The sequence below is a fragment of the Loa loa genome (genome assembly GCF_000183805.2).
Source record: "Loa loa unplaced genomic scaffold supercont3.83, whole genome shotgun sequence".
Taxonomy (NCBI): domain Eukaryota; kingdom Metazoa; phylum Nematoda; class Chromadorea; order Rhabditida; family Onchocercidae; genus Loa; species Loa loa.
The window spans coordinates 117,537-128,448 of NW_018108263.1; the positions used below are offsets into that span (position 1 = coordinate 117,537).

Below are 10,912 nucleotides of genomic sequence, written 5' to 3' on the forward strand. Positions count from 1 at the left end.
TTTTTTTTTTGTAGTCTATATATCCAAAAAGTACTTGGACATTTAAAAGTAAAAAAAAAAATTGTGGAATTTTTAAGTTTTAAAATTTTTTTTGCAGAGATGGAAATTTGAATAAATCTGATAAAATACCATCAATATGATAAATTAATAGATTCTAAACACATTGCAACTTGATTATTTCGAATTTTAAATATTTTTGGAATGAAAAAAAAATTCAATTTTTGAAAATTTTAAATTTTATGATTTAAAGTTTAAACAATTTATTTTAGACAGAAGGAAAAGTCGATCGTTGTTTTATGGTGCTCTGATATTATCGGCTATGTGTATTGGTACAGATATAACCTATTACAAAAGCAGTGAAGCAAGTCGAATTGGCCATACTGGAGTTTCATTAATTTATACAATTTGCTTATTAATCATTTACTATTATTACCAAAAAGGACGACGGACAGTATTTCTGGCAAGTTTATTTATTTATTTTTTGATTACATTTAATTAATAAATATAAATTTAATTAATGCATTTGAAAAATAATGTCATTAATCCAATTCTTAATCAATTAAATTATTTTTATGCAGATTTTTATAGATAATTACATTTATTATATCAGTATTAATAAACGTTTAAAAGAAGCATCCACTAATTTTTTTTTTCAAAAACGTTTAAATTTCACATTTTCAAAATGTTAATACAAAACTTCTTTTCTTTTTTTCAAAAAATTCAAGTCAGTTAAATACTAAAAATTATGAATAAGTAATTTTTAATTCATAACTATTTTAAGTATTTACTATAATGCATGATTAATTGAAGTATTTAAGTTACTATTTGAATTAAAAATTTTCATTCATCGTTTACTATTTTCATTCAACATTTATTGTTAACTTGCGCACTTTGACTTATCACTTATTGTTAAGGCGCTATCTGTTTTTTTAGAAACTTCTAGCTGTTTTATCAATTATCATCGCAAATTCATCCGTCCATACAATTTATTTATTTGTTGAAGCCATGTTTACTGGTCAATTATATTCTATAATGAATAAAAGCAATGAAACTTCTGCAATCAATGGTACTATTTGATAATTATAAGTTAATGAGTTTGCAATATTTGGAAAAGCAATTAATTTGATAATTTTGCAAAATATTAAAAATAATTTCAAAATTTTTCCTTTCCCTTTTTTCTTCATTTTTTTCCCGCACTTTTCATCATCCCGACAGGTCATAATTGAAAGGTCAGACAAAGTGCGTCTACGAAAAGGATAGGTCTGCTAGCTTCTCAGCAATCACCCTAGGAGAAGGACAACTCAAAGAGTAGGATATTGTAACAAAATTTATGTCGTAAGAACTTCACTGTCACCATCCAAGCTTGCTGGACCCTGGTAGATGAACCTTAGGAGTAAAGAGTGAAGATAGTTTCGCTCACACTATACTTCCAATGGAAAATCAATTAGACAAGCTCGATGGATACATTCATACTTGTAGCGTTTGCAGCAAACTTGGGTAGAGCCTAGTTTGCAAAACTTGGCCATGATAATGATTGCAGTTTAAGTTATCATTCTTGAAAATTTTCCTTACCTCTTATTTTGAAATATTTGAAAATATGAAAATTAACTGATTCTTTCATGCGATACATTCTTAACTGATAGTAACTATTAGTTAAGTAATACATTGAATAAGAAATTTTTGAATCCTTTTTATTTGTATTTTAAAATTTTCATTAAATGATATTTTCAGGAAGTTACTTCTTCCTTTCATTGAGCTTAACAGTTTTATCAATTAAATCAACCATATTTTGTTATCAAACAATAACAAAGCATACACCATTACATACTCTACCTACAACTATTCTTGTTCCACTTCGTTGGCTTAATAAATTAGCATATCTCCTTATTGCTGTCGTTATCGCTGAAATGTTTTTCACAGCTGTAGTAAGTTTTAAAAAAAAAGTTTCAATTAAATTTTCAATAGAATTAAATTAGGGATTAAATTAATTTCGCATCAATGATTGCATTACCAATCATTTAATCATTTAAAATCTCATTTAAATGAAATAATAATGATAAACAACATTATAACATTTGAAATTAATGAAATAAATTTGGAAAGTACAGTGGGTATTGATAAAAATGGAAAAGGTATTGAATTACTCAACATCCTAAGTTGAATTACTTAATATCCCAGATTGAATTTACCCAATATTATAAACGATTAATAAAAAATGTGAGCTGAAAAAAAATAAAAATAAAACGAAATAAAATATTATTCCTGTCATTTCTAAATAATGTAATTTTTGCATTGATATGATAATGTATTAATTTTTACAAGCTACTCAATCAATAAAACAATTAATTGAACAACTAATTAATTATTTAAAGAATGTATTAATTATAGATCTACAGAGTATACCCAACAAAAATTGATTTCCTATTGGGTACAGAATTATTCTTATGGATTAATTCTATTTCAACATGCTTCCTACAACTTTGGGTTTGCAAACATAAACGTATTCAACGATGTTTAACCATACTTATCATACAGGTTCTTCTTTTCAAATGATTATGATAATGATAATGATAATAAAAGGATTGATGAACTTTGAACTTTTTTGATGATTAATTATCAATTTTGTTAAAAGAAATGTTTAATTAATGCTGGAATAAAAATTTTAATGATTATATTCATTTCATTATTTCATTTTTCTTTTTTTCAACATATAAAACTTATAAAGAGATGATATAATTATATCACTTGTTAAATCAAAATTTGAAAATTTCCAAAAAAAAGGAAAATTTTTTTTTATTCTACACCTACTAATTAATTAATTAATTTACAGTTGATATCAAATTGTTTGACAACATTATTAGTGGTTACGGTACAAGCAGGAATTGTTCAAACTATTATCGCAATTATGACACGTCATGGTAAAGCATTGCAACATGCCAATGCACGAATATTTTATATTGTGGTATGTTTTTTCTTTAGCACATATTTTATGTTTTCAGAAAATTTTTCAATATTTTTTAAAAGGTCATAGATCACTTAGGTATTTCATATTAAAAAAAAAGTGAAATTGATAATGTTGTAAATTCATTTTAATGTATATTCAATGGAATAATTTGTGAAAAATATTACAATCATATTTGAAACAGAAAAGTATAATCCATTTTTAATCGATTTTCATATAAAGGAAATTAAAAATATTAAACATATGGTTACAGTAGCATGATTATTCGAAGAAAAACAATAATTTTTATTAATTTTTATATTTTGATTTTAGCATAAGTTATATTTTTTATTAAGTTTGATTACTTTGGTTTTTTTTACAAAGTTTCATTTTCATTGTGTTGAATAAGTTCGAACTTTTTTTTTATTAATTGCGATTCATTTTACTATAAGTTTGATTTATCAATTGATCACGTTTAACCACGTGCGTATTAACAAATCGTTAATTTTAGACCGATCACATATTGCAAATTTTCCAATGGGGGTTGAATATTTGTTCACTTGGAGCAGCATTAACTGTATTAGATAGAATGGAAACAGAAAATGGCGATTTTGTCGAAGGAACGGATAATCCGACATTTGTGCATGAACTTCAAGCTCCAAGCATGCGTGAACTTTTGACAATCGAACGTTGTTCCGCAAGTTTTCATGTTGATTGTAGCTGTAATATCTTCAGGAGATCAGCTGATATCAATTATATGTGGGGTGAAAGACAAGTATCGTTTGATGAAGATACCTCTGAAGTTGATTGCAATATCAGTACAGGTGACAGTAATGATAGAATTATTCGACAAGGTAGAAATACAGATGAACGTGATGATAACAATATTAGGAGGGATGATAATTCTGCGAATGAAAGGAATGCACCAGATAATGGCTCTCGAATTTCTTACAATAGTGAGATGGAGTATGAGGATAATAACGAGATTGTTTGTGCTAGTGATAGGGATAGTGATCGTGATAACGGTCGTGATAATGATATGGATGATGGTAATGTTAATGGCTCAAATGATATTTCCATGGATGATGATCAAATGGATTTTATCTAACCTATTGAAAACTTGATATCATAGACTAAATTAATTGAATAGTGAAACTTTATTTTTTCATATCATTTTACTTTAAAGGATGTGAAAATTTTAAATCAAATTTTATCCAATATATTAACAAAATTAAAACAAAAATCAACTTTTATAATCATTTCTTTTTTCCCATTCATATTCATAATCAACAAATTTTCACATCCTTTATAATACTTTCTAATTATTATTGAATTTAATTTTAATTCAATCATTTCTTTAATGCTCATATTATCATAGCATAATAATGACTTTCTCTTCATGAACTACAATTTACTTGTACAGTATGCTTCTGAAAGGATATTAAATTTGAAATATAAACGATATATTCAAATTCTTTGCTTAGAATTTAATTTCCAATTGATTTTATTTTACTCAATTTCTTTGCCAAAAATATTCATACAATTATTGTGTGTATTTTGTACTATGTTGTTCTATGATTATATTATTGAAAATTACGTAAATTGCTTAGATATGGATTATATTGTTGCCATCTTTTATTTTCTTTTTTATCTATCTATCTCTCTTTGTTGTTTTTTGTTGCATTTTTTGAATTGAATCATTGATATCAATAGTTATACCAAATGAAGGTCAATAAAAATCTCGAGCAGTCCATGTAATCCATCGTTATGCTTATTGATTAGTTAAAGTTTCGTTAATTTAATCTAATTGGGTTATTCGATCAATCAGTGGATGCAATTTCAATTGTTAAAACAATAATAATCCATACAAAATGTATTCAGTGGAAATCGACAAAACCTGAGGCTAAATTATTTCATAGTGACTACCCGTTAGAGCCATGGACCACATTTGGTAGTCTTGGTCTCATCTGTCAAACGTTCTCGCCCTGGTGGTGGTAGCTGATGATTGTTACATTGTGGAGATAGGAGGAGCGAGGGGTGATAATTCTTGTCGTATGGTTTGAAATTGTTACTGGAATAAATTCGTATTTCACTTAGACCAAAGATTACGTATACTAGTCATTTTATACGTTTAACTGCAGAGGTACAGCAAGTAGAACAAAAGACGAATTAATCGAATAGATTAGCATTCCGTATGAATTGTATGGGCATGAGTGTACATGCATCACATTTATTTATACATTGAATTGAGCGAATAGAGCAAACAGGACAAGAGAAGAGTTAATCTTGTGAGCTTCTCAAAAATTGCTTCATTTATGCTGTTTAACTACCGAATCAATTGTTTAACGTTATTTGATAGTTAAGATTTGATGTATGCTATCGTATTTGAAAGTTTGATGCCCACCATACACATACAGTAAGCAAATGTCACTTCCAGATGCTTCTTTATGGAAGCTCCGCATTTTTCGTTTTTTCTTTTTTGGTGAATAATGCCATGTTTACAGGATATAATTGATTTAATCAAAGAGTGATGTCATCGAATGGGCCTTACAATTATTCATATATCTTCAAGTACATTATCATCGGTGATATGGGTGTTGGCAAATCATGTTTATTACATCAATTCACCGAAAAGAAGTGTGAGTTCCACTGGATTTGATCATTTTGGTCATTGCAGTATTGGCCGATTGTCCTCATACAATAGAAAAGCAGTATATGGTATTACATGAGCATCTCACTCTATTTAAGTTTTGGTAAAAATGTTTGACTCTGCCATACCTCAGACTCTAAAATTAAACCTCCTGCAGATAGTAGAATTGCAAGTTATTCTTTCCGTACAGAAATCATCTCCATCTTTGTTCAAATTGTTGTCTTGAAAAATTTAAATGTGAAATCCACCTGATTTTGTCCATTTTTGGACATTGTAGTTATGGCCGATTGTCCTCATACAATAGGCGTCGAATTTGGAACACGTATTATCGAAGTAAGTGGACAAAAAATCAAACTGCAGATCTGGGATACAGCTGGTCAGGAAAGGTTTGAATCTCTTATTTAATACCACTGATTCTCTGAATATTTTTGTAAGTTTAATTGACCAAAGATTTCCGTCACAAATTATTAGACATTATAGGGATGACAGTCATAAAGTGTCTCAAATGATCTACAGTGGAGCACTAAGATCCGATAGGTCTTTATAGTAAGCAACTGGTAGGTTCCCGTCCCTACTTCTAGGTCAGGTATTGATTCATTTTAAGTCGTTCTTTAGCTTTGGTTGGTAATGCGGTATCAGCTGTTAGTGTTCACTGCTTTTGTCGTATTTCCTGGATATCTTTCTTCATTTTTCTCATCTTATTTTAGTCGGTTTGCAATTTATTTGGCTCCTGATGAAGTTGTTTTATTGATGTTTCAAAATTTTATTATGGTTAATATTTTGTCAGATTTCGAGCAGTGACTCGTTCATATTACCGAGGTGCTGCTGGTGCTTTGATGGTTTATGATATCACACGGCGTTCAACCTACAATCATTTGAGCAGTTGGCTAACAGATGCCAGGAACCTTACGCATCCAAATACGGTATTCGCACAATGTCCCCATTCTTGCCGTATTCCTTGAACTTGACTCAAAGACATTCTCAGCAAACAATGCATCAGTAGGGTCTGTTTACCTCGTTTTCATCACCAGCAAGGGGACAGTCACGCAGTTCAATTCATTGCGCGTTTTTTGATAGTGACAGCTACAGAGCAGATAATACTGTAAATTGGTTACCTGAATTAGACGAATGATGTCATTCCGGTCAGGCTGTTGGCAATACCTCATCAAATCTACCCCATATGGGGAAGTTGAGTCATTTTTAACTTCTCTGATATTGAAAGTTATTACGTGTTCTTGAATGACCGTATGTAAGTGTAATTTATTTCTAGGTCATATTTATGATCGGTAATAAAAGTGATTTGGATGGACAAAGGGATGTTACATTTGAGGAAGCAAAAGCTTTTGCTGATGAACATGGTTTAACTTTTTTAGAATGCTCGGCCAAAACGTATGAGTTTATTTTACTTATCTGATTTTTCAACCGTGCTTTGTTTTGCCGCTCACATGTTTTTCGCTATTGGCAAAAAAAGCGAAAAAATAATGTGGTGAAATTTCTACTAGTTCTTTATGCTAATCTCCATGTAACGTCATCATTTTTTAGTGGTGACAATGTGGAAGATGCTTTCTTGGATACAGCAAGAAAAATATATCAGAATATTAAAGATGGCAGGTTTGTCTTTTCTCCAGAGTTAGTCCTGTCCAACTTTTAGCGCTATCTACTCTATGTCTTACTGGTTGTTGGGAACATATATTACTCTAGAATGAATATCACCGAACGATAGTCGCCATCATTTATATTTAAGGAAAAATTATGAACTGTTGGAATCCCGTTTTTCTTGTTTTTCAGTCTTGACTTGAATCAAGCTGACACAGGTGTCCAGCCAAAACAAACTTTGCCGCGTTCTGCACAATCAGCGGGACAAGAAGGGAAGAATTGTAATTGTTAGCAGAAATGTAAATTTTTACTTCCAGTTATTTTCTTCCTCGAGCTGGCTTTTTCCTGGATCATCAATAATATAATCATATTAAATCAGAATTCCATTTTTTTCCGCTTTAGAATTATTCACAAACAAGCAATAGATAGCTGGTCTTTTTGACAAATTGCTCGAGATGAAATTAGGTAAAGTTGAGAATTGTTATATAAGTTTGTATCTTGAAGAAGAGAGTCTCTCAATTTCTGAATATCAGAAGGTTTCGTTGTTGTATTTAGATAGGTTGATATCAGCAAGCATATCGTTGTCCGTCCAGAGTTGATGCCGAATGTGCTTGATTGGTAAATAGCAGTAATCCCGAAAAATCGGGAATTCCAGACTAACTTGACAAAGAGGAAGTTTTTATATACAACCACTCTTTAGTGTTCGAATTCCTACATCCTTAGCTTGGCACAGTTGAGAATTAAGCTGTAAGTTAATATCCGGAAATACAAGTATAACAGGACGGCATGTTCAGTTTTGTGGGCACGATTATGTCATAGACCTTAACCGCTAAAAAGGATCCTGCGATGTGTTGTGTTCATATCTGCAGTTTGTTAGTAACTTGGAAATTTATGTAAATACACATGTTCACATGGAGAATCTTTTGAATTTAGCTTTGTTTTAAAGATTCCCACATTGGGATGAATGATTGTGCATATTCGGTATCATTGTCATACTTTCTTTGTAGAATTGCATAATTTGCATTATTTATAATATTTGTAATGCGGAGTTGTGAAGCAGTCACTACTTCTCTGAAAGTGTTTATGTTTCTGGTTTTGTCCAAAGTGTATACGTTACCCCTTCCTACCATTCTCTCTCACCATCTATGTTTTATATTAATGCTTTCACATTCTGTTTGTTACAAATAACCCGTTTTTCTATAACTCCATAAAATGCTCTTAATCTTTAGTGGTTTATCACTGCGGTGTATCCGTGTGTATTTTGTCATCTTTCGCTAAGGTAAGCACTCTTCTAGATGTCTTCTTCTCCCTTTCTGTTTCTGTATTTGTAAGTTATCTTTTTCTCCCTTTCTGTTTCTGTATTTGTAAGTTATCTTTTTCTCCCTTCCTGTTTCTATATTTGTAAGTTACTTTCGTTTATTCGTACGTCTCATCTTATTAAAAAAAGAAGACATTGGGAATATTTGTATGCTCTTAGGAAAAGGTTGGCTTGGTAAATCCCATGAAAGGCTAAAGCGGAGGAAAGAGAAAGAAATGGGATAATTCGAACAACAGTCGACTAGTAGTCAAAGTCTTGTGAATGTGTCAGTTAATACTTCAAAATACTTCGCTCCCTCGCAGCTCCAAGCACGTGTATTTTCACTCTGTCCCGCTACGCAAACCCTTATCATTTGAAAAAAACCTGACCATTAGGAACGAAAATCATTCTGAATGGTTATCTTACAAGAGAATGCTCAGCTATCAAATAAAAGGAATTTTATTTCCAAATCCCTACCTATGCATTTCAAGGACAAAACCAGCATTGTAAGGTTATCCATTTTCCTAGTGGTCAACTATGAATTTGCAGCCGATAACTTCAACACATTACATAGCTTTACTCCGAGAAGGAAGAAGTGGTATCAAGATACCTAATAGGGAAAGAAAGAAAACTATTGAAGAAATTTTTACTTCCACTTGGGATATTTATTTTCTTCACAATTTAGTCGACTAGGAAATTGGTATAGGAAATTATAGGGTGTTACGTATTTACTATGAAATTAGTGAAGTAAATCAAAAAACTGAATGGAAAGCAACGGTATGTCCTGTTTATACGTGATTACAACAGCAAAAATTCCAGTTCGCAAGAATGAATAAAAGTGTCCAAAAACTGCACACAACAAACAAAAAAAAATAAAAAATACTTCGTAAAAAAAACTACAACATGAAATGACCTGCGCCGCAAATAGGAATTATGAAATGGGCCAGAATTGTGTTTTTTGAAGAGAATGAAACCAATAAATAAAATCCAAAAGTAAGCATCACTTTCTAAAAACCCACCAATCTATCAGTCATCACGTCGAAGAAGCATAAAAGAACAAACGATTTTCTCTATCCCGATAACCTTCCTCCTGTAGCAGTCGACTTTACAACCGATGAGCTGGTTTCCCTTCGTCACACCAACGTATGAAGGAAACAAATTGTTAGGAAACCCCAATATTTCAAGCTAGAAATTGATGGCTTTTAATTTGAGAACTATGATGACTTTTATAACAACGATGAGAGGAAACAAAAAAAAAGAAAAGAAAAAAACGCGCCAAGAATTGCACAGAATGATTTATAAAGTACTGAAAAAAAAGAAAATGAAGCGAACACAAAAAATTTTTTCGAATTTACTGCTATCAAACTAAAAATGGTACTGTAACAGGCAAAGTGTGTCGCACCATATAAATATTCTCGAAGGCTTTTACCTATCTTATACAATACTGTTTATTAAGGCTAATATTTGCAGTCAAACTCAAAAATTTATAGTCACAATTACCAATTTTGCGACAATCCATCGTTTCCCAAAAGAATTAGAAAAAAGGACTAACTAAATGTATTCTTGGGAGAAAAATTGGTTGGTTTCTCATTTTGATAAAAATTAGGTGGTCATTTGCCAAACATCCATTTTGATAAAAAAAAAAAAAACACATATTTTGGCAGAAAGCTTCTTATAAATAATAATTAAAAGATTGTGCGTCTACCATCGTTTCTTGTAATCATCAACCGAAACACCACCGGGACCATAGGCCACCAAAAGTAACAGCCCACCAATAACTGACATTGTTTGAAAGAAGTCGTATTTCATGAAATCACGATAAAAACGATCCGATGGCACTATCCACCAGGCATTCAGGTAGAGATTTAAACCGAAGAGCCATATGACAAGTACAAAAGCGGAAAGCTGGAAATATAAGTGTTTTTGCAACTAACAATTCTTCATTATATAAGATAGGATATTCGAACAATTAAAAAGTGAATGCATATAAGCACACATGTAATAAACACCGTCAAAACAATCCTAAATACTTTCAAAGTGGAATATTCGGGATGCTTTTTATTGAGTCCAATCTTCTCTACAATAGCTCACCGAATACCCATTTCATCTTTCTTGGGACCGACCCAATCTAATATATTCTTTCTTTATGATAATATATATTGTTTAAAAAAAAATTATACTCACCTTTGTTTTATACCCAACAAGCACAAGTGTCATCAAAGCTCCTCCAACAACTATTTCGACAAGTTTCACAAAATGCCATTCGAAATGAATCAATGACAGAAACATGAATATGAGAAATATACGTCCTAAAGACAACAAATGAAACAAACTGCATTGAATCCTAAAGTCAATAAATTACTTTCATAATCTTCCCGACTAAGACCTAAATAATACAGATGAAACACGAAAAATGATAAGCTCATTT

At 30.9% G+C, this 10,912-nt stretch overlaps 3 protein-coding genes across 3 annotated transcripts; 2 read left to right on the forward strand and 1 right to left on the reverse strand.

Annotated features, from left to right (window-relative positions):
• Positions 1-2,123: 2,123 nt before the first annotated feature.
• On the forward strand, positions 2,124-4,049 carry LOAG_09205 (hypothetical protein; the record flags this gene model as incomplete). Its single annotated transcript, XM_003144733.1, has 4 exons — positions 2,124-2,132; positions 2,389-2,535; positions 2,831-2,962; positions 3,453-4,049. The coding sequence occupies 4 exons, from the start codon at positions 2,124-2,126 to the stop codon at positions 4,047-4,049; spliced, it is 885 nt and encodes a 294-aa protein (XP_003144781.1).
• A 1,390-nt stretch (positions 4,050-5,439) lies between these two features.
• Positions 5,440-7,695, forward strand: LOAG_09206 (Ras-like protein Rab-14). The gene is made up of 6 exons (XM_003144734.2): positions 5,440-5,580; positions 5,869-5,977; positions 6,379-6,514; positions 6,862-6,980; positions 7,134-7,202; positions 7,380-7,695. Exons 1-6 carry the CDS (start codon positions 5,472-5,474, stop codon positions 7,477-7,479), a joined length of 642 nt encoding a protein of 213 aa, XP_003144782.1. The 5' UTR covers positions 5,440-5,471; the 3' UTR covers positions 7,480-7,695.
• Positions 7,696-10,089: 2,394 nt separating this feature from the next.
• LOAG_09207 (surfeit 4) lies at positions 10,090-10,910 on the reverse strand (the record flags this gene model as incomplete). The annotated part of the gene is made up of 3 exons (XM_020447883.1): positions 10,090-10,389; positions 10,669-10,793; positions 10,847-10,910. 3 exons carry the CDS (start codon positions 10,908-10,910, stop codon positions 10,186-10,188), a joined length of 393 nt encoding a protein of 130 aa, XP_020301930.1. The 3' UTR covers positions 10,090-10,185.
• Positions 10,911-10,912: the final 2 nt, after the last annotated feature.